Consider the following 24,560-nt stretch of genomic DNA (forward strand, 5'->3'; position numbering starts at 1 on the left):
TTAAAATTAGACCAGTTCAGTTACAGAAATACAAGGGCTATAGGTGGTTACAATCTTTCTTCTCTTTCTTTAAAGATTTATTGTTTATTTATTTGAGAGAGAGAAAGAAAGAGCACCAGTGCAAGCAGGGGGAGGGGCAGAGGGAGAGAGAAAATCTCAAGGCTCCCCACTAAGCATGGAGCCCACTTGGGGCTCAATTTCAGGATCCTGAGCTCAATGACCTAAGCTGAAACCAAGAGTTGAGACTCAATCCACTGAGCCATCCAGGTCCCCTGGTAGTTACAGTCTTTCTTAAAAACAGAAATTATCTTTCTCAAAATTTTATTTAGAAAATTTACTTTATTTTAAAAGTATATATAATATGTCCCATGATATAAAATTCTAGAGAGTAGATTTAAAAAAGCATACTGGAAAATATAAATATCCATTTTCTTATGTATATCTTTTGTGCACTTAGAGTCTTTTCCTAGGTTTACATTTTTCTTTATTTTACAATCTGATTCTTACTTGTAGTAAAAACAAATATCATAGACAGGTATACAGCAAAAAGTAATTCCCTTCTATCCATCTCTTTCTCAGATATTGTTAAAATCCTTCCAAACTTTCAAGCACACAAATATATTTTTGTTTTTTACCTTCATGGTTTCACATTATACATGTTGTTCTGTAACTTAATTTTTTCACTGAATACTGTAATGGAAATCTTTCATGACAGTACATATAGAGCTACTTTAAAAAAAAATAGTTGTACTGCAGTCCTTTATATATCAATAACTATTTAGCTAGTTCCCTCATGAAAACTATATAAGGTGCTTCCAATATTTTACTAATAAAAGCAATACAGCAATGAACATGCTGGCAGCTTATTTAGAGAAAAGCACTTATTGTATTTACCTGCATATCTTTACACCCCTCTCTTCCTTTTAAAAGTCAGATTTTTTAAAGGACAAGTGAAGTATTAAAAGCGACTAATGGAATATGTAGATACTGTGTGAGTCCAAAGGGGGAAAAAATCAGGGTTTTAGCTAAACAATTTTATTAAGTTATTTGTGTGAACAAACCAGAAAGCCATGTAAAACTAATTTTTTTTAAAGATTATGTCTGAGCTGGGCAGATGGAAAATTATCTAGATTGACTGCTCACTCCCTGTGGAATTTTTTTTTTAAGATTTTATTTATTTATTTGACAGAGAGAAATCACAAGTAGATGGAGAGGCAGGCAGAGAGAGAGAGGGAAGCAGGCTCTCCGCTGAGCAGAGAGCCCGATGCAGGACTCGATCCCAGGACTCTGAGATCATGACCTGAGCCGAAGGCAGCGGCTTAACCCACTGAGCCACCCAGGCGCCCCCCTGTGGAATTTTTTGAGGACTCCACTTTATTTCTTAAAACCGTCCTTTTCCTGTTCCATGCTCAGAACTATGTGGTGTAGCTCAGTTCACTTTAAACTATCAGGCTTGTTTGGCAGCAGGTGATGGGCATTTTAAAAATTTAAGATGTTTCTAGCAAGATGCCATCAGCCACAAGGAAGAACCTGGTTTGGTGGGCAGGAGGGCAAATTTTCTTTCAGTCATTTGTTTTGACAAGCCCCAAACTCCATGTACAATAAATGCAGGACATGGCTTCGTTAGCATATGGTCTTAGGACAGCTGCCCTTTATTTTGTACTCGTGACCTTGTACTTTTGAACAGTTGGTGGGTGTTTCCCTTGAATACTTGGTTTTGATGATACTGTTCTATGCTCTCGTCTAGTTATGCAATTCTGTGTTCTTCTTGACCTCATAAAAGGATATGACAACTATAAAGTGGTTACACTGTTTTTCAGATTAAGTAAATATTTCAATTAGGGGAGTAAATATTTTTAGACTGGGAGTGTAGCTAACTCTTGCTTTGGGAGTGTGCTCCTTAGTGGAGTGGATCTTGGATTAGTGGTTTTACAAGGAGTGTGTAATGGATTTCTGGGTTATAAGTCTTAAGTATTGACCCTGTCCAAAAAAAGCAAAGGAAATTTCTAAAGTTTTTCTTGCAGCAATGCACTGAAACAGAGGAGGGGTGCAGTTAGGATGCTTGCCTTTCTTATCCACTTACTGGTGAATTCCGAAGGTACCAGGCTTCCTACTGCTTCTGGCACCTGTTTTCAAGTGTCCCTTTTAAGGATTCAACAAAGTAGTAGAGATCTCCACCTGACTCTTGTTATCTTCCATCTATTCAACATAGATAATGGGTAGTACCCGCAGAATGTTCTCATCTACTAATAATTGTGTTGTCCTCGATGGGTGTGCTACCCTGATAGATCGGGAATTTCTAGTTTATGGCATAATTTCTCCTTAATTTTGTCTCAGGCCTTGATAAAACTTAGCTAAAAACATATGAGTGAGTTTTTAAAAATGTGGCCTCCACAGTCTCCCAGCTGCCTTCAACAAGGGAGCCATGCTCTTCTTCCTTAATTATCCTTATCAGACCTTCCAAGAGGAGGTTTGTTATTACGGAATGTCCAAAGCAGCTTGTAGGAGGAGAAATTACTCAATAAGAGGGGAGAAACCTGCACCAACATTTTTTCTTCATAGTTGGAAGAGGGAGAGGGAAAAGTGAACAAACTAGGAAATATGGTGGAAATCATTTCACAGGGAATGATTTCTATTCTGGCAAAGCCTCTCTGTCCACAGTGACCCGCAAGTTTTCTGATTCGAGAAACTGTGATGTTGATGATGGAGGTTTTTACACAACAGAAAATTATATTCAAAGAGACCTGTAACACTTGCTCTCATTTTGCTCTGCCTGTCCACGTTGAGTCTCCTCGACTGCATTCACCGCAGCCCGGCCTCTGTCTGAAGGCTTGCCTTCAACCTGTCGCTGGCACTTGCAGGACTGTCGATGGGAGCTGACTTAAAGCTCTTCTCTGGAAGGTCTTTCCCGGAGGCACTGGCACGGGGACGCGTTATCATCTGACTGAGGAACGAGCTCCATCCCATCACGTATTTTGGGTTTGCTGGACTGGCGCTCCGCGTATTTCTGAAATGCATGTTGGAAGGCAACTGAAAGATGAGTCCACACTTCATTCCACTGGATTCTCCCTACCCCACCCAACGCCAGTGTTCCTAGCTGCTGTCTACCTTGAGATGAAAACTAAAGGTCTGGTTTATTGGGTCCTGAAGCTGCATTTGAACTTCAGGGGTCCAGGCACTAAGTGCGGTATTTTGAAACCTAACACGGAACCCCAATCCACAGTCTGAGGTGTTCATAGGAAGCCTCCAGGAAAGGGATGTCAAGCCAAGGGTCCCTACTTGAAATAGCTGCACCTCTTGGCATTTATCCTCCCCTCATTAATGAGTAATTACATTTGTTGAACATTCAAATCAACCAAGAGATGATAAGCATCTCAAAATAAAGCTGACGGTCTCACACACTCCTCCCTTCACCCTCATAGTCACACACATTTTGTCAATGGTGACAGACCTGTGTAATGTCCTCTAACTTTAACCACGGACTGAAACATTCCTATAAATTAGACTTTTGATTCAGTGGTTCCATATACATTTAGCTATAGATTCCTGGTGCTGGGCCAAACCCAACAAAGTAAGTGACATGAGCACAGGAACCTAATGAACATTTTAGAGGGAGAAACTCCTACTATTAATATTATAGACAGACTAGCAGAGGGTATACAACTCATTCAAGGGAAAGGCTGCTTTTAGTAAATGGTATAATTTATCATTTTAATTTTTCTATAAGAGAGTGATATCCACAGACATCTGAAGAAATGTGCCTCTTTTTTTTCCTGTCCACAGAAAAATAAGTTTAGGTTAAAAGCAAAAACATCCTTTGTTTTTTTCTTTTCTTCCTGGCTAGAACATCACCAATTCTTAGATTCCCAATAAACATTTGTACTTCAGTAATTAGGCCTGAGGTGTTACAACCATTATAAATACATTTCATTTTTTTTTCTACAACAAGCTAAATACTTGCTGTCCATCCTATACTGTGATAGCAAAAGCATGAATCTCAAGGAGTAAGAAGACCAAGAGGCAGGCTTTTTGAGTGAGCAGAGAGATGTTCATGATTTCTAGTCCAACGCCCTTATTTTCTAGCTAAGGAAAGATCTTTTCTGAGGTTCAGAAAATACCTAAACTAGAAATTCCATAGGGCATCTAATTAAAGATAGCTAATGCCCAGCTAAGAGGCGCTTTTAATCTATATTCATAAGGGCGCTAAGCATTGTTTTTCAAAGTAGTGAGGGGAGCTATGAATATGAAGAACCACAAAAGGCCTTAGTACACTATTCCCATCTTTCCTCGGGCTGGGCTGGTACTCAGCTTCCCCAGAGATCCACCGGCTGATGCTCTGAACCCTTTCAGGATGTGCGGTCCTCAGGCCCAGTATGGCTGCAAGGACACCTGAACCGCAGGCCGGGCCATGGGGACGAACCTGGAGTACTCCGTAATAGTAGCAGAAGAGCCGGTGTGGCTGCAGCAGCTCCCTCGCGGCCAGCTGCCCTTCTTTTGCAATCTTCCTGGCTTCTCCATCATTTTCCTGAAAGGGTTAAACGCACACACACAATAAAAGAAAACTACTCCTGTGAACCTCCCCACCCCCAAAGAAGGCTACCGTGGAGTATGAAGCAGGACAGAGGTCGGGTTGAATGTGACCAGCACGGGGACGGGGACACGAGGAAAACAACTTCAGAGCGAGGCTCTGAGAAATCGACAAGAAATTGACGTTTCTAGCTCCCGTGTTACACCTAAGTGGTCACACATGTTCCGACCCTGGTCCACAGGACCCCCCCCCCCCCGCTGCCATATGCACACCAGACATGCAGTCTTCTCTCTTGTGACTACCCCTCATACTATCCTGGCTACCCAAGAAATTTAGGGCTCATCCCCATCCCCTCCAATCCCATAGCCTCTCTGCTTGATATTAAAATACAATCTGGAATAGAATGAAACCCGAGATGTTATAACGTCTCTTAAAAACTTCATTTTAAGTCAGAGCCCAGAAGTTGTCATTAAACAGTACCTATGAAGGCCTGTCTTGTTGCTATATTCATAAATTCAGTCATTAGAACCCACAGGTTTTCCTTCAGTATCAGGAACGGTCAGTGTTCCTAATATACTTTTTGAAAACAGCTGATATTCTAGCACATTGCCCATTAAAAAAGCCACTGGCAAGCAATCCTGACTCTTTATAAAGGGTCACGAGAATGATTCTGCCTCAGGCACCCAGCTATTTGCATACCTGAATATTGCTTCTCAGAAACTTAGAAACAGAATTAAGTCCTACCAACAGAAGGGTGAATTTTTATTGTTTCATAATAAAACATGACAGCTTTGTCATCTGTTTCTTTAAAAAAAAATTCTTATTTTATGCGAAATCTGTGATTCTTGGGATGTTGTGTATACCTTGTATTCATTGTACCTTTTTCCTGACTGGAAAAGAAAAGGGTATCACAATTACCTTCAATGTCTTCTTGTGCATCAAGCACTCTAGTCCTGGGATTTCCAATCTGTCACTTATATTTAGTGTGTTTTTGCTTGTGCACATATACATGAATCTTGATTCCTTCAGAAAAACTCATATTCTACATAACACTAGACTTCAAATCTTCTAAAAATCCTCCAAAATGTTGGCTAAAGGGTATTAAAATAACTCTGATGTTGATTCTTTAGATATTTCACGGGAACAAAAATTTCAGAAAATAACATTACTTTTGCTAAATTGTGTCAAGTCAAATTTGGTCATGATGGAACGCATGTAAATAACCCTGGTAAGTCTGTTATTGCCTCAAGAAATTAAAATTGCAGAAAACGTACCTTGGCCCACTTAACTTTCTCTAGTAAATCACTAAGATTTCTTTTAATTGGAACATAATGTTTCCAAGGCGTTAGTGCCATATAGAAATGTTCATAATACATCGAGTCCTGCTTCAAAACCAAGCTGTCACCCAACATGAGGTATGGATATCTGTAAGCCGCCACGGTCCCATCCACATTCACTTGATACTTGTACTAAAAGATTAAAACAAACATAAACAAAGAGAAAAATAGCTATTTGCTTCACTTCTGCTTGTCATCAATGCTATAATACTAAATATAAAGAAATTATTTTCCACATTCCAACCTCAGTGTTTAAAAGTGTTTTTTTTTTAAAGATTTTATTTATTTATTTGACAGAGAGAGAGAGATCACAAGTAGGCAGAGAGGGGGAAGCAGGCTCCCCACTGAGCAGAGAGCCTGAAACAGGGCTCTAACCCAGGATCCAGGGTTCACTTCTAGAGTTGACGAGGCAGAAACCTGGAGACATTTAGGGATTCGTGTGATGCTAGCAACACAAGATGTACCCTGTTTGCCCATATGCTGGGTTAATAAGCCTTGCTTTACATTTCAAAATCACTTTTCATGGGAATTAAACCTCACTCGATCATAGCCATGTGAAGCAAGTATTACCATAAGCTCTTTCCTCTTTTCTGTTTTGCAAATGAGAAAATCGTGTGTTCATAGAAATTTATAAACCTCTATTATAAATTATAAATTTATATTTATATATATTATACATTACATATATATAATATATATATTATAAATTTATAAACCTCCATTTTCTAATAATTGTCAAATCAAATGTTCTTTTCATTATAACCACGCTGAAACGAACAGGAAATACTTGCAGGTTTGGTCACTCATTTTTTTCTCAAGTAATTGGTAGCAAAGAGTTTTCAAACCAGTCAGATTTTGTTACATTGTTCACATCCCTATCCTCACGACAATATTCGAGGAACAAGGCAGGCATCCTGCATGTTTAGGGGTGCAAAGAGATACGGTTCCACAGTCAGTGACAGAGGAAGGACCACAAACAGGATGTGAACCCCAATTCCAGCTCCAATTTTACTTCTATGGAATTTACACTCTTTCTGTTTACAAAAGGCCTTTAAGATCACTTCATGTAAAAGGTATTTATATTCCCAGTTTATGAAAACAAATACAAAAAAGAGAAAAATGCCCCCAGCCCCCCTGGTTAATCCCTGCACTATATTTTGAGTATTAAATATCGTTCTGGCCTTTTGGTAGACAGAATTCACAAAAACAAAAAGGAAATTACAATGAGTTTTGTAATTCCCCAAGCTTGGAAGGGAGAAAGTAAGAAAGTGTGCTCCAGCTCACAAGACTGGAGAAACGGGCCCACCCAGTGATTCTGTAGAGTTATCACGAGTTTATCACTTCCTACCCGTATAGGAAGACATAAATGCATACCTTAAAGAAATCAAAGAAACCTGTCAATTTAGCTTTTCCAAGCTCCTTTTCTTTCTCTTGGAAAAAGAAATATCCTGTAATTCCTGCATCTAGGAGCTCTGGATTTTCCTTGGAGAGCTGTACCAACTGGAGCCTCTCTTCTCGGCTATCTCTACCTCTGAAGAAAGCTTTCTCGGTTTTGTTGATCCAGGAAGGCCCTAGAAGTTTGAAGCCATTAAAAAAAAAATGTGATATGAATCTGACATTTTAAAAAAACAGTAAGCATCATCATCTGTAATCTACCATGGTCATTTAAGCTATTAATGCTCTTTGATCATCAACTCACCTTCTAAAATAGGATGCTACTTCCAAAAAAAAAAAAATATGGGATCAAGTAACTTGCCTGACATATTTTCCAGTTCAGACTTTTAAAAACAGTCCTTTTATGTGCTGTATCCCAGAAAAGCATGCTCCAATTTCACCTATTTTTTTTTTAGATTTTATTTACTTTTATATAAACTTTATTTATTTATTTATTTTTACAGAGAAAGAGAAAGCACAAGAAGGGTAAGCAGCAGGCAGAGGGAGAGGGATAAGAAGACTCCATGCTGAGCAGGGAGCCTAATGCAGGGCTCGATCCCAAGACCCTGAGATCATGACCGAGCTGAAGGCAGATGCTTAACCAACTGAGCCACCAGATGTCCTTAATTTCTACCCGTGAGAGCTCACTCAAATATTGGACAGTCTGCTGTATGACATTAGGAGATACCCAAAATAACAGTGGGTCAAGCTCAAAGCAAAAGACATTCAGTGACTTGGCCCACTCCCAAAGCGCTTCCATGCTTCATGCTTCACAATAAAAAATAAGCTCAGTGGGGCACCTGGGTGGCTCAGTGGGTTGAGCCGCTGCTTTCGGCTCAGGTCATGATCTCGGGGTCCTGGGATCGAGTCCCGCGTCGGGCTCTCTGCTCAGCAGGGAGCCTGCTTCCCTCTCTCTCTCTCTCTGCCTGCCTCTCCATCTGCTTGTGATTTCTCTCTGTCAAATAAATAAGTAAAATCTTAAAAAAAAAAAAAAATAAGCTCAGATTTGTTCTTCTACTAGGTGACCGGAACAAACTATGGAACTAAGTAACATCCACATCTTCAATCCCTGGTTGTTCAGAATTTTGAGCACATTGTTTCTGCTTTATTAGACTTTGTCTATTAAGTTGTGAAATGAAAACACATATATAGCCCAACTGTGTGTGTGTGTGTGTGTGTGCGTGTGAATTTCTTTCCTGGGAGGGAAGTATTCTAGGAGAATTAATTTAAGTCTATTTCTATTACTCTAAAGAGAGATTATTAGTTAACACCTATTACTATTTGAAGGGATAAATCATAAAACAGAAACTGGAGGGGGGTGGTCACTGTCTCTAATATTCAACACGCTTCTCAGAATTCACTGTTCCCAAATAAAAAGTCAGTTTCATTTCATGTTATCTTTAAGTAGTTTACGAAGAGTCTCCGGTGTTACCTACTAAACGAGTCTACCAAATCACAAATGGCAACAGAGACTGTGAAGAGAGGCAGGGTTTATTCTACTCAGGGAGTCTGGTTTAGTTCAAGAGTGTGTTGTGCACTAAGTGTTAGGCCGTCAAAGGGGAGAAGGAAGGAATTCGATTTTGAAGGATCAAGCAAGGCAGAAAGAGGAGAGGGGAAAATTCCTCCCTAGGCGCTGGAGGTAGTAATACCCTAATTATACTGTTACCACAATTCTCTCACGGCTGCATACCATTTTATATTTTTCAAAATGCTCCCTTCACCCAGCAATATAACGGCATTGGAGTCACTATTAAGTGACAATCCTACCAAATACATATTTCCAAATGGTATTTACAAGTGACCAGCTCAGAGGAGACTCAGTTACAGTAGGTTTGGTCATTACCAGCCCAAGCCACATATCTAATTTTTGGATTAGAAGAATCCTACACTGCTCTTTCTTCTTTGTTAGAAAATAAGAACAATGGTCATTTAGATATATACCTTTATTCTCTCTGACTGAACATTCCTTTCTTGCCTCTGTTTTTCCCTCAAGAATAAAGTTTACTTTACCTGTATTTCCCTGAATAGAGAGGAGATCATTGGTGACACCCCTCATTGCTTCGAGCGTGGAGTGGGTGATGTCATACGTTGGAAGGATAATGTCCCGTGAATCCAGGGAGCCGCACCATGAAATGATAGGCAAAGGGCCCGGGATTTCATTGACTTGCCGATGCTCCAGAGGCCAATCTCCAAGATTAATATAAAATTCTAAATCGGGGAGAAGGACCTAAATAAACAAAAGAAGAAACATCAGTGCCGGGAAGACCTAAGTTTTAGATACTAAATGCTTGCGTTCTTTGGCTTCTTAAAACATGCCCAATAAAAGTGAACATGTGAAAACAGCAGAATAGAGAAGAATACCTCTCAGTCACCAGCAGTAGCAGAAAATCGTGGGTGAGGATGGTTCATGGCAAATTCATTTAACCAGGAGTAAGCTCCCGCTGTTCAGAGGTGGCATTTAAAACTGCTTAGTACCGGGGCTCCTGGCTGCCTGTCGGTTAAGTGTCTGCCATCAGCTTGGGTCATGATCCCGGGGTGCTAGGACTGAGCCCCAAATTGGGCTCCCTGTCTCCCACTCTCTCTGCCCCTCCCCCTGCTTGTTTTCTCTCTCTCTCTCTGTCAAATATAGGAGATCTTAACATACCTCTCTCAGAAATAGACAGATCATCGAAGCAGAAAATCAATAAAGAAACAAGAGTATAGAATGACACATTGGACCAGATGGACCTCATAGATATATACAGAACATTCCACCCTAAAACAACAGAATACTCATTCTTCTCAAGTACACATGGAACCTTCTTCAGAATAGACCACATACTGGGTCACAAATCAGGACTCAACCGATACCAAAAGACTGAGATTATTCCCTGCATATTCTCAGATCACAATGCTTTGAAACTGGAGCTCAATCACAAGGAAAAGTTCAGAAGGAACTCAAACACCTGGAAGCTAAAGACCACCTTGCTTAAGAATGCTTGGACCAACCAGGAGATCAAAGAAGAACTGAAACAATTCATGGAAACCAGTGAGAATGAAGACACTTCGGTCAAAAACCTATGGGATACGGCAAAGGCTGTCCTAAGGGGGAAATACATAGCCATCCAAGCCTCCCTCAAAAAAATTGAATAATCCAGAATACACCAGCTGTCTCTACACATTAAAGAACTGGAGAATCAACAACAAATAAAACCAACTCCACACATAAGGGAAATCTCTCTCTGTCAAATAAATAAAATCTTTTGAAAAAATTGCTTAGTATTGGGGTGCCCAGCTGGCTCAGTTGTTGGAGTGTCCAACTCTTGATGTTGGAGCATCCAACTCTTGATATGGTTTTGAGCCCTATGTTGGGCATAGAGATTACTTAATAAATTTTTTTTAAAGTATCAAAATTCCTTAGTATTATAGAAGTGGACATAGTATGGAAAGAAAGTGACTTCAAGAACTCTCCCTGCCAGCTGCCTGAGAACTGACAAGGTTAGATCCAAGCCCTTGTTTTCCTCCACTCTCAAAACTCTGCATCACATCTACCTTTGTTTCTGGACTCTGTCACTTATGTCCATCTCCATGGCCAATGCCTTATGTGAGGCCCTTCTCATCTCTTGCCTGGACTCTTGCAGTAGCTTGCTCACTAGGTGTTCTGATACTAGGCTCTCTTCAATCTGATCTGATTTCACCTTCTGTCAAAATTCTTAAAACCGAAATCAATGTTACCATCAAGGTCAACAGAACCCTAAAGCCTGCAGGACAAGGTCTAAACTCTGGGGCCAGAAAGCCAGGCCGTGTTATCTTGCTCCACCTGAGCGTGGCCCAATAAGCTTTAGGCTACTCTCTGAAAGTGCCACCCACTCTCATAGGTCATTCCCTTCTCACTTGGAATATTCTTCTCCTACTTATTCACTTGGCAGTCTCCTTTCTTGTCCTTTGAACCCAGACCGAATGTCACCTCCTTAATGGCTCACTCTCCTCAGGCAGTTTCACCCCGGAGATTGGCTCTTCTTATAGGCCTATCATGCTGAGGTGCCACTATTTTGTTTCACATCCTACTCTAACTTCCAAATGACAAAAACAAGTCCCACTAGCGTAGGCCACTCTAAGTCCAGAGATGAGTCTCATTTATCTTGGATTTCTTCCCAGCCACTGGGCAAAGAACCTAGAACAAGAAGGAAGGGCAGGGGACATGACGATTCACGCTGTTGCTTATCTACTCTCGTTTGTCAGCTCATTAAAAAGTCTCAAAAAAAGTGACCTCGAGGCTCAACATGTCTGGGAGTCCACAGGAACCTTGGGAGTGCTCCGTAGGAAACTACTTGCCTCAGGTGGGGCCTCAAGCCACTTAATTCAAGGAAAGAGGGATCCATAAAGGGGGGAGAATTTATGAACACTCACGTGGTGGACACATTAGATGCACATGTCCAAGTCTGGAATCCATTTCCATCCTTTGACATTGTTGCTCTAAGAATCCCAAAGTTACAACGAAATAAGTAAACTCCAGCTCACCCTTGAACAATGCAGGGGTTAGAGGTGCTGACACCGCATAGTCTAAAATTTGTATATAAATCTTGACTCCCCCAAAACTTTACAACTAGTGGCCTACTATTGACTAGAAGCCTTACCAATAACATAAGAGTTGATTAACACATCTTTTATGTTATGTGTATTATATACTGTGTTCTCACAAGATAATCAGCTAGAGAAAAGAAACTGCTCATTCAGAAAATCATAAGGAAGAGATTATTATGCTGAGTGAAATAAGTCAAGCAGAGAGAGTCAATTATCATATGGTTTCACTTATTTGTGGAGCATAACAAATAGCATGGAGGACATGGGGAGTTAGAGAGGAGAAGGGAGTTGGGGGAAATTGGAAGGGGAGGTGAACCATGAGAGACTATGGACTCTGAAAAACAATCTGAGGATTTTGAAAGGGTGGGGGTGGGAGTTTGGGGTACTAGGTGGTGGGTATTATAAAGGGCACGAATTGCATGGAGCACTGGGTGGGGTGAAAAATAATGAATACTGTTATGCTGAAAATAAAAAATAAATTAAAAAAAAAAAAAGAAAATCATAAGGAAGAGTTTTATTTATGGTACTGTCATGTATTTATAAAAAAATGTTCATGTCTAAGTACACTCATGCAGTTCAAACCCGTGTGGTTTAAGGGTCAACTTTTTATTTTTTTCGGAAGCAATGAATTCATTCCCGTACCTTTCTTGCCAGTGACAGCAAAATCTCATCCGAGAACATTTTGAAGTCTGTGTACTTCCCTAAAGATCTCCGGTAGATGCGGTTATTGAGAATCGTGTAGTGAACAATGGCACCCCTCTCATCCCCAAACCTTTTTGGAACTTCATTCAGCATCTGCTGGAGATTGATGCTGGGGAAGGAAGCAAAATCCTTTGTAATCTGTGGTTCCTTGGTTGGACAAGAAAGAGTTTTCTGCCAGGCCTGAGGATCCCCTTCTGGACACTCACAGTACTCGTGGTACACTGGTCCTAGGGAAGATAAAACACATGTAATGCCATGCTCCATTAACAAACCCCTCTGCACAGAGGGTTGTTTCTGCCCCGATAGGAACATGGGATGACTTCTTGGTGAGGTCTGAGGTTCTCCAGATGGGAATAATCTGCCCTAAACAAATCCATGGTGAAAGTACTTGTGTCAGAGTCCTGTGCTTCTACTTTGCATCCCCTGATCGTTCTTCTAGTATACCATATGCTCTCGTATACGTATCTCGTATATCAGTACCGTATACGGATATAACCCACTCTCAGCCAACAAGCTGATAAAGTCAGTGAGTCATAAATACCTGGTGGACATAAAACAACTTACCTTTTCACAAGGAAAAAGAGAATGTATTACTTTTCAGGCATTATTACAGAGTAGGTGATGATTTTTTGTAGACAAGATGGAGGCCTCCTCCCTTGAATCTCTAAAATCACCTCCATCAGCTCATCTCAAAGAAGAAATATGTAACCCAGGGGTATCTGGCCATGTAATTTTAATGTATGCAGCTATAAGTATAAAACTTCTTTGAGGACTCATTTTAGAAGGGATTTATACCAATTTTATATCTTTTTTTTAAGATTTTATTTATTTATTTTACAGAGATCACAAGTAGGCAGAGAGGCAGTCAGAGAGAGGAGGAAGCAGGCTCCTTGCTGAGCAGAGAGCCCGATGTGGGGCTCAATCCCAGGACCCTGGGATCATGACTGAGCCGAAGGCAGAGGCTTTAACCCACTGAGCCACCCAGGTGCCCCACCAATTTTATATCTTACTTCAAGATGTATTTAACTTAATATAAAAATATAAAGATTAATGCAATTTTATAAATATAAAAACTTCAAAGAAATTATTTATGTTTCTTGAGGATTTCTATTAGACCAAGATGAGTAATAATGGACCAATTTACCCTTCTACTTGAAACTACCAAAAAAAGAGACAAAATATACGAAACAGATTTTGAGCCACCGGACATGAGGCAGTGAAAGACACTGAGTCTGAGAGATGGGAAACAGATGAGGTGATCCTTATAGTTCATAATCTTACTGCCTTAGGGAGTTTCCAGGTTATGGAGACAGGGGGAGAAATGTAGCCAGAGCCCAGAAAACTCACTGAATTGAGGGGATAGAGCCGGGTGTCCAGGGAGAACAAGTAAGCTGACACTTGCAGGACACATTCCCTGAAAGGAGAGAACTACACAGATAGAAAACTCCAGAGATCTGTAAAAGGTTCCCCCTCAAGTATTTAGGGTTTCTGAAGAGGCAATATAAGGGAGGAAACTATCTAAGGCAAGGAAAGAAACATCCAGAAAGACTGAAGGCAACACTACCCACTGGTCATACAGGGTTGGGAATAGTACCTGTTCATACCAGGCAGACTGGGAAGCATCCTAATTCCTGGGACTCAGGGTAGAGGAGGCCTGAGTGGTGGGGAATAACTAGCCCCAGACTAAACATGGTTCGGGTCTTACCTAATGAATTGTAAAAGCAAAATTTGAAAGTTTCAAATTATTTCCAAGTAACTTAACTACATTCCAGAAAAAAAAGCTCAAGATGAGAAAGAAAAAAGAGATGAAACATACACTGGATACAATTAATGACAAAGTGGACAATGCAGAAGGAACTTAATGATAGAAAATACACAAAATGAAGTGGAGGAAAAAAAAGAATTTTAAAAATGAAAAGAGCATCAGTGAGCTGTGGGCTAATCTCAAGCCTGATATAGGGGTCACTGGAATTGTGAGAGGAACTCTAGAGTAGAACAGAAAAAAAATATTGATGATATAATGGCCAAAATTTTTCTGGATTTAATGAAAACTATAATCCCAAAGATCTAGGAAGCTCCACAAACCCGAGCACAAGAAACATGAAGGCAACTACATCAGAGTATGTACAATCTGATTGTTCAAACTGACTTGGAGAGAAAACCTTTAGCAGGACAGAGGAACAAAGTTTTGGAGATCAGCAGATATACTGTTGGAAACAATGCAAGTAGGAGGACAGTAGAACAACATCTTTAAAGTACTAAAAGGAGATAAAACCAATCCTGTTAATCTACAATTCTGTATTTAGTAAAAATGTCTTTAAAAAATGAAAGCAAAATGCAGACTCTTTCAGATACTCAAAAGCTGGGAGAACTCATCACCAGTATTCTCGCACTAGAAGAAATGATGATGGAAAGCCTTGAGCAGAAGGCAAATGGTACTAGACAGAAATGTACATCTATATAGAAGAATGGAGAGTGCCAGATGTGTTAAATACACAAGATATTCTTGTTTATCATTCAAATTTCTTTAGTTTTCTTTCCCACAAAATTCCAAGGTAAATTGAGCTCCAGGAGGGGTGCCTAGCTGGCTTAGACAGTTCAGCATGTGACTCTTGATCTTGAGGTAGCAAGTTCAAGCCCCATGTCAGGTGCAGAATATGTACAGTTGAGCTCCAGGAGGTATGCATACATGTTCACACTGTTGTACATGAATTCAAGGTCATCCTAAACCATTTTGAAAGGCATAGGGTCTACACATATAAGGCTGGCTCTGGATTGTGTGATATAAGCACTTACCTTCCAAAATATAAGGAGACTGAGCCACATGCTCATCACCGTAAAGGACCTCTATCTTCAGCCCTTCACTGGCAGTTTCATACATCCTATATCGCATCAAAAATGTCCCATCATTCCTGTCCAAAGGTTTGGGGACGTGAATCCGGACTAACTCTTTAGGTGAAAGAGATTTGATTACTACTTTGAATAGTGTTTGACCTGAAAGAAAAAAGAAAAAAATATATATATATGTATGTATGTATGTAGCTACTATTTCATGGTTATTTTGTCTTACCAATTATTGGATAGGTGTCTGTACTCCAAAGTTACTTTTCTCCGTACTATCAAAATAATAACAAAATAATTTTAGTTTGGAAGGTCCTTGAGACCAGGAACCATGTCTGGGTTGTGTCTTGAAACCAAAGGTCTGAGTCAACATTTGATTCATTAGTCTTTCAGTAAAGATTTACTAAATGAACAAAATCAGTTCTTTAGCAAAGCAAGGAAGAGAGGACCTTTTTGCCTCTTTGCTCTTTTCGCCTTCGGGTAGGTTTAAAGCAGCCCAGATAGTTAAAAATCCAAAAACTCTTAGAATGACAGAGCTCCAAGGCTCCTGTAAAATATATACCAGCTCTCTTCGTAATACCTAATACCTAATAACCCTAATAACCCTCATTGCTGAGGAAATTTCCCTTTGGTTAACCCAAATTTCGAGTTATACTTCTCAGACTATTTCCCTAAGTAGAGAGAGATTATAGCTAGTTATTAGACTGTGCCCAAATATCAGACACACACACACACACACATTTCACACACTTTGTAAATACTAGAGTTTACTTCTCTAAGCTTGTTTCCTCAGGTTGGATCGAAAGTTATACTCGAAGAATCTAACACCCTTTCAAACTCCAAAATTCTGTGGGTTTTTTGGAAATTCCAGGGTAAACCATACCTGCTTAGTAAACCCTCCCTTCTCTTTCGGTAGTATATGAGCTGACTGACTGAGGCTTGGAGAAAGTACTGTTGTGATTAATACTATCACTGGGATCCAGGAATAAATGTGACATCCCTCTTTCCAGAATCCAGTGGATGTATCTGCTGCCCTCAGCGTGGATCTAATCCTCAAGACCTCTGAGAACAAAGATCAGTTGATGTCCTAACTACAGTTCATCACCATATCAAAGGCAAATATTTTATAAAAAGTGGTGAATCCTCTGAAATTCAGTCCTGGCAAAAAATAGTGGTGATGGAAGGAGTCTTTGATCTCACTTCTATCATATTATCAAACTAAGCATATTTAATATATATTTTTTAAATTACTGAAAAAAGTTTCTTTCTCCCACGCTTAGTTTCTAAATCTTGTGCATGAAGCTTGTACTCTCTTTTGATCTTCAAGCATTGTATTTTTTTCTTGTGGGTGAGGAGAGGTGTTTTGTGGTCTCTTTAATTTTGTAATTGTAATGTAGTATCTGACAACTTGCTATTAAAGAATACATTTAGACATCCTTGAAATAAGTGTGATAAAATTATGAAAGATATCTGCTAAAATCAATGAATTGTAATAAATATAGGGGATGTTGTAAGAAAAAGGTAATAATGTAAAATTATTTAAAATATTAGCCATTTACCTGAAATGCTTACATGAAATACATTGGTTATTGCTTTGTGTTATTTCTCACTTGATTTGAGAAAACACATATACACACTGCAAATCAGGAAGGCAGAGCCTGGGGACCTGGAGGATATACCTATAATTTTCTCCCTAAAGTGGAACCAGTACAGAAAAGTTAAGTGTCTTCGTCAAATAGTCCTGTTCTCCATAAACCTGTGATTGTAAATAAGCAAAAACAGATATAAGACAAATATATTAATGATTCTGTGATCATTTTGGAATGAAATGGATTTACAAAAAAAAAACTAGTTCCAAAACACTTCATTTTTTTTTTTAAAGATTTTATTCATTTATTTGACAGAGAGAGATCACAAGCAGGCAGAGAGGCAGGCAGAGAAAGAGAGGGGGAAGCAGTCTCCCTGCTGAGCAGAGAGCCCGACGTGGGGCTCGATCCCAGGACCCTGAGACCATGACCTGAGCCGAAGGCAGAGGGTTAACCCACTGAGCCACCCGGGCACCCCAAAATGCTTCATTATTTTTAAATTCAAAGTACTGGACTAGATCTGTATTGTTTCTTCCAGTTATAAAATTTTCTGTTTCTGAAAGAGCATTTAAGAGCTACATTTCAAAATAAATGTATAAAGCTAAAAAAAAAAAAAAACTAAAATAGAATCATTGGAAATACATATTGTAAATGTCCAGTAATTTTTATAGGACTCTCATGCCTATGTCATTGTTGGCATGAAATTAATGTTAAAATCAACGCAAAATAACAATTGTGATGACTGAAACAGAAATAAGCAATTTTAACCATATAAAAGAGAAACTGAGAAGAGTGTGATTTGAAAATGCTTCAAACGGAAGGAATGTGAATTCTCATTTGCCCCAAAGGCTGACATAAGGGAACAGACTTGCAATTCAACTTGAATTTTTCTACTTCAATTCAAACCTCTTTAGGAGAGAAAGCTAATGGAATGAGAAAGCAGGGACTAGCTAGATCGAGGAGGTTAGCAGTATCGAAGTCTTGCATCATTAGAATCAGAACTTTTGAAGACTTCAGCAGTGATTATGGGCCAGTCCTGAGCTTGAGATTTTCATTTACATTTTCTACCTTATTTGTTTCCTACAAAAATTTGTTTAATATAGGCATTGTCACCCCCATTTTACAGATCAGGAAACCAAGGCTCCAAGAAGTGACGTAACTTGCTCAAGGTCAACTACATATAAGTAACAGCCAATATTTGAACACAGCTTGAGTCCTTCTTCAAAGCCCATGCTGCGGCCACCTTGTCACGCTGTATCACGTTAGCCTTTCGGTTTGCAGAAGTGAGAGTTGGAGGAATAACCCCTGGCACCATTGGTACCAGAGTCATTGCCTTCCCTGCTGTTCAGGAAGACTATGAAGGCTCTGCAACTGTAACAAGTGTCAACCCCACACGGCCCAGGGAACTTATCGAGAACTGATGCACGACAACCATATTACGGGAGGTTTCATTACATGGAAAGAGGATGAGTGTCTCCTCTTGGCTCTGACACTTAACGGCTGTGGGGCCACAGGCAAAACATTTTAGCTTCTCTGAGCCTCAGTGTCTGAGGTGTAAAGTGAAGAGTGTAATATCCAGGCTTCCTACTTAACAAGACAGTCAAGGATGACAAATTAAACAGGGCACAGTTTAAAACGCTGCAGTGCTACAAAAGTAGGAAGTACGATTATTTTATGCAGATGATCACTGCTGATGAAGGTAAAGGAGGACTGAGTCGAGAAGGACTATCTGTATCCAGACATCGTGACGGATTCCAACCACCCTCCCTCCGTCCCTTCTTTTCTTTTCTCCGTGGTACTTACAGAGCACCTCTCTCACGCATGATGTCTCATGCTGACAATATAACAGTATCAGTAGGTTTTGCTTACATTCCTAATAGAAGGAAATACTACATTTAAGTCAGCAGGGAATAAAAACAAAGGTTGAGATGGCTTCTTTCCCCTATATCCAAGGTCACGGACTGTCTAATTTCTGTCTTCGGACTCCAGTTTGAGATCCCCTGCTTTAGACCATTCAAGGTCACATGCTTGTAACCCAGGTACCTGGAGATACACAGCATAATGATACTCAGATAAATGTGACACTGTTAAATGGGAGTGATAATTATCAAGGGAATCTTGATAAGCCGTGTAAGAAGGTCTATGTCTTGAAAAAAAAATGGCCTTTTTTTTTTCCCCCATTTAGTTCTTGGAGAAGGAAAAGCTTTAGGACTTGCAAGTGAATGATGGCAGAAAATGTAAAATACCTGGTTGCATGAGCTTTTCAAAACTACAGAGTAGCCTTTTAATGGAAGCTAAAAATTGAGTAGCATAAGAGGAAATAGGGAGACTCTAAAGGTATGAAATTGAGGTTGTCTGAAAAGATTTGCTGAAAGTCTTTTGTTTTTTATGACTTCTTTTCCTGACCATAAAAACAGTAAGATTACTGTCGGGGGAAATTTTCTTGGGAAAAAAGAAGAGTGAGACAAAAATCTTTATTCTCATGTTAGAACTACCGAGAACACTAATGAGAGGTATAGTTTCCTCTATTTATTATAAAATTATTATAAAATTAAAGTGAAACTATGTAATTTCTTTCCTGTTTAGTCCATCCATAACCTAGTTTAAGCATTATTAAATATTTTAAAACATTACTTTAAAGGTAAAACTTAAAGCATATAACAAAAGTGATCATCTTAACCATTTTCAACTGTACAGTTCTGTAGTGTTAAATAAATTCACATTTTCGGGCAACAAATCTCTAAACCTTTTTCACTTTGCAAACCTGAAACTCTACAGCTATTCAACAATTTCCCATTTCTCTCCTCCATAGGCCCCTGGCAACCACCATTCCACTTTGTTTCTATGAACTTAACTACTTTAGATTAAGTGGAATCTAAAATGTTAACTTTTAATGGGCTGTCAATATGCCATCCCATGAAAGTACCACACCTGATTTAGCAATGACCTCAGAGTTGGCTAGTTAAATTTGTTGTAATAAATGATGACAATGTGGCAAGAATTTCTTGCATAGGAATCTTTGACCATGTTCTGATCATTTTCTCAGGTCAGATACCTAGAAATCAGATTACCAGAAATAAACAGCACCGGCATTGTTTGCAAAGGACATTTTTTTTTTTAATCAAATTTTCTCACTGTTGAAACTTATTTTTTGTACATTAGGTTTGTAAATATTTAAGACACTTGGTACATTTGGAAAACTGCTTTCCAGTAACGTTTTAGGACTTTGCCCTCCCACCAGCAGAGGATGAAGGTCCCTGTCTGAGAGCATCTTCATGCCTTCTTGACAGCTTTGAGTACTGCCACTTAAAAAAAACTTTGCTGATATTTTCTGATTAAGGAATAGAATTTTATTTGAATGTCTAGCTCTTTCATTAATAGTAAGATTAGCAGCATGTCACTTTGGATCATGTCACTTTCTCTTTTCCTGTATAAATTAATTTTTCCTTTGTTCTCCCTTTTCTTTCTAAAGCACCCCCCCATTATAACATTATAAAATTAATTTTACGAAAGAAAGAAAACTATAAAGGAGAAAATACACCCCATAGTGGAAGACTTTGAATCTGAGCTTAAGAATTTTTTATTCTGATCCTTAGGGCCCTGGAAAGCCTTTCTAAACCTGAAAAAAAGTTTAGTCATGGCTTCTTGCGGGCGGTGGAAAAGGCGCTGGGCTATTCTGATGGTCTCTCGATAAAACAGGGTGCGCGCTGGCCGGACGTCCAGGAGGCAGACATGAGCAGATCGCGACCCGCAACAACTTGAACCCAGCAGGACGAGTCGCAAGGAGGTGCGAAGGGGACGCGGGAGAACGCCGGACACAAGGGCTTCCAGGACAAGACCCACCCTGGGGAGGGAACCGCCGAGGGCCGCGGGGCTTCCCTCGCGCCTGCCCCGGGCCTCCGAGAACGCAAAGCCCCCAGCCCCGGCGCGCACCCGGCGGAGGGTCTGGCTGTGCCGAACCCCAGGCCTCAGTCCAGTAATCGGCGCCCGTTCTAGGGTCGATGACTCCGCGGGCGGCCGCTCCCTACGAGCCGGGACAGCGCGGGAAGACGGGCTCGGGCCGGGACAGCCCGGCCGCCGCGAACGCCAGCGCCGCCCCTGGGCCGCGGAAGGGCCAGCGGAGATCGTTCCACAGACTCCGGCCGCGGCGCCCTCCCCGCTGTGCGTCCCGGGAGGCGGGGGCAGGGGCGGAGGCCAGAGCCGAGTCAGGGCGACGCTCGCTCGGGGACGGACGCCACGCGGGCGGCGGGCGGACTCCCGAGGGGCGCGGGCGCGGCGGGGACAGAACGCGCGGGGGTTGGTGCGTGTGGGGCGCGGAGGCGGCGGCTCGGCGCTGTACCTGGGGGCGAGCGAGTGAGGTTCTGGCCCTGCGAGTTCACGGCCTGCAGGTAGAAGTAGCGGACGGGCAGCACGACGCCCGCCCGCAGCCCGGGCCCCCACACCAGGCTCCGCGGCGCGCTCACCGGCGCCTCGGGGGCCCCCGCGGCCACGAGCAGGGCGAGCGGCAGCGGCAGCAGCGCGACCCGCGGGAGGCGGCGCATGGTCGCGGGGCCCGGCGTCCGGCTCGGCGGCGGCGGCGGCGGAGGCGGGGAGGGGCCGGCCCGGGGGGCGGGCTCCGGGGGCGGCTGCTGCAGCCCCGCCGGCCCGCCCCCGCGCTCTCTCGGCCCCAGCGCCTGGCGCCCGGCTGGGGGGACGGCGGAGGGCGCGTCGGGCCGCGGGGACCCGGCGGAGAGCACGGCCCCGGGGCGCGCTCGGTGAGGCCAGGGGCGCGAGCCTGCGTCCACCGCCCCGAGACCTCGCGGGGCTCGGCCCGCACCCCCGGCTGCCGGAGCTGGTGCGCCGTTTGGAGGAAACCGCTGTGAAGGGACACGAACGCGAGGGGGATGGCCGTGGGGCGAGCGAAAGGGCCCCGCAGCGAAGAACGTCCGTGTCCTTCGGGAAGTGCCTTCAGGGCAGGAATTTCACTGGGTCCACGTGGTGCGGAGCCACCGTCACGGCCCCTCTGACAGCTCGCGTCCACGCCGGCACCAGCCGGATCGGCTCCTCTCCGTGGAGCGCCGCTCCCTTCTTCCCAGTCTCCCTCCCCTACATTCTGCTTTCCCCCGTGTGTTTTCGGAGCACCCACCAGCTTAGGCACAAACCTCAGGGCAGCAGTTAGGCACTGCGGTATCAGAAGTCAGGGTGGACAGAGGACTTGCCCTGAGCCTGGCAGGCAGGCGACCTTCCCCCTCTGTCAGGAGGCTCTGGTCCCCTGAATTAACGAGGTGTGACTGGTCTTGGTCACTCCTCTGAAGCTGGAGGTTCGGTCCAGGAAGAGGCTGGCAGGAGCCCTAAAGCCCTAAAGCAGCCGTGTCTGCCTCCCTCCTCCTCCCCCTTGATCTGCATTTGCTAATTATTTTTTCTTCTTTTACCGGCTTATGCTTCCAATCTGTTCAAAGAAAATAAAGCATTCTGCTCAGGCTGGGTGAGCCAGGGCGGCCCCAAAGTACAGAATGGACTCTGGGACTCTGCACCCTCTTCACAGAGCTCCAGCCAGAAATGCCAGAACCAGGCACCTCCTTTCATCTCCCGCCTTTAATTGGGTTACTCAGCATTCTTGCTATGACCACTTTATACTGGGGCAAATTCCTCCCCAGTTCTGTTGGCCTATTTTGGTAATACTGAGTAAAGGTTGTAGGCAGTGTTCTTTGTATTTTGGAAAGAATTTCAGAAACTGGTGGTTAACCACTGGTAAATTGTAGGGCGAAAGCATAGCATTATTTAGTATTTCACTGATAATTTTTAGTGTGTGGGGCTGTCTGCATGCTTTCAGTAGAAAGCATTGCTGTGCTCTAGCTATGACTTTGAAAAATTGTGTAGAACACATTTTATTCATATTCTTCCCAAATCAAACTTTAAAAATTTCCCAGAGATAATCTGAGGGTTAGCTGGTACAGGACGAAAGTAAAATACGGCCTAATATATTACATCCTATTGCAGTAATGCCAGTATTTTTCTAGAACACATCAAGGAAGCTATATAATTGAATCTGAACCCTGTTTGGCAGTACTGAGTCTGTACCAAACGGTTTTCTTCCTCACTGCCCTCCATATCTTTAAAATTGTATCTCTTCGGATCAACCAGTGCCTTGACTAGAGTCTTCATCCTAAATCGAATTTCAAATATATATTCAATGCCTGCTATGTTTTAGACATTATACTCGGACTTTAAAACTCTTGTTTTAAAGAAAGACAAAGAGGCTGTGTGGTGGGTGCTAAAATACGGGGGTGGAGAATTTGGCAGATTGGGATTGTTGCCTCTTATAAACTAACAGGTTAGCCTGTTTGAAGGACATGCTGTCGAAAGACACAAGACTCCTGGGTCAGAGACAAAGGACTTTATTATTCATTGTCAGGGTTTCCTGTTGGTGTATGTTGGATTCCCCATGTCCCCTGTTATGGGCAGAATTGTGTTTCTCCATAATTCATATGTGGAGGCACTAAGCTCTGTGACCTCAGAATGTGTATTTGGAGATCGAGCCTGTAAAGAGATGATTAAGTGAGAGCAGGCTGTTAGGATGGGCCTCCAACCAATCTAACTGCTGTCCTTATTAGAAGAGGAAATTAGTAAACACAGAGAGACACCAGGAATGCTTGGACACAGAATAAAGACCCAGGGAGGGCGTGGGGAAATGGCAGTCCTCTGCAGTCCAAGAGAGGCCTCAGGAGAAACCAAACCTGTCAACATCTTGATCTGGGACATCTACCTTCCAGAACTGTGCGAGAATAAATTCTGTTGTTTAAGCCCCCCAGTTTGTGGTATTTTGTAATGGTGGCCCCAGCAGACATAAATAGCCCACAAGTCTGGTGGGGACAATGCGAAAGTCCATCACAGACGTGTGAAGTGTGTTGCATTATAAGAGAAATGCACCAGATTCAGGGGATTACTGATTCCACAGCAAGGGGAATCAATCCTGCTCTTGGCCAGAGGGGAGATGTGATCTCATCCTTCAAGGTTGCTGGCTACAAATATAAGCCTAGGAAATGGCCTGTGTGGGGCACCTGGCTGGCTCATGAAGTGGAGCGTGGGACTCTTGATCTCAGGTTTGTAAACTCAAGCCCCATGTTGTGTAGAGATTACTTAATAAAACCTTCGATTAAAGGGGGATGCACCTGGGTGGCTCAGTGGGTTAAATCCTCTGCCTTCTGCTCAGGTCATGATTCCAGGGTCCTAGGATCAAGCCCCACATCAGGCTGTCTGCTCAGCAGGGAGACTGCTTCCCTCCATTTCTCTCTGCCTGCCTCTCTGCCTATTTGTGATCTAGCTGTCAAATAAATAGATAAAATCTTTAAAAACTTTTTTTTTAAGAAGGGAAAGAAATGGCATGTGTAAACCATGGTCAAGGACTTACATTCTTGGCATGCCCAGCAAAAGTGTTCAAGACCCATGGCTGACTGTTTCTCCCAATATAAGTATGCTTCTCTCTCCCCCGCAGGTTGAACATACCATTTATCCCAACTGGGCACATGTAGCAACGGACATAGCAGCCTCGTATATTTCCTTCTAGATGTACACATGCGTAGGCAGGTT

At 42.1% G+C, this 24,560-nt stretch overlaps 1 protein-coding gene across 2 annotated transcripts; it reads right to left on the reverse strand.

Moving 5' to 3' along the window:
- Positions 1–319: 319 nt before the first annotated feature.
- POGLUT3 (protein O-glucosyltransferase 3) lies at positions 320–22,264 on the reverse strand. Of its 2 annotated transcripts, none has more exons than XM_082683229.1 (8): positions 22,133–22,264; positions 15,361–15,558; positions 12,505–12,791; positions 9,310–9,526; positions 7,240–7,436; positions 5,803–5,997; positions 4,421–4,525; positions 320–3,007 (listed from the first exon to the last, which is right to left on the reverse strand). In XM_082683229.1, the coding sequence occupies exons 2-8, from the start codon at positions 15,455–15,457 to the stop codon at positions 2,882–2,884; spliced, it is 1,224 nt and encodes a 407-aa protein (XP_082539355.1). In that variant the 5' UTR covers positions 15,458–15,558; positions 22,133–22,264; the 3' UTR covers positions 320–2,881. The 2 variants fall into 2 exon arrangements, with proteins under 2 accessions (XP_082539355.1, XP_082539354.1); XM_082683228.1 differs by lacking the exon at positions 22,133–22,264 and adding an exon at positions 21,331–21,589.
- Positions 22,265–24,560: the final 2,296 nt, after the last annotated feature.

The sequence above is a fragment of the Mustela nivalis genome (genome assembly GCF_964662115.1).
Source record: "Mustela nivalis genome assembly, chromosome: 9".
In the NCBI taxonomy this organism is placed as follows: domain Eukaryota; kingdom Metazoa; phylum Chordata; class Mammalia; order Carnivora; family Mustelidae; genus Mustela; species Mustela nivalis.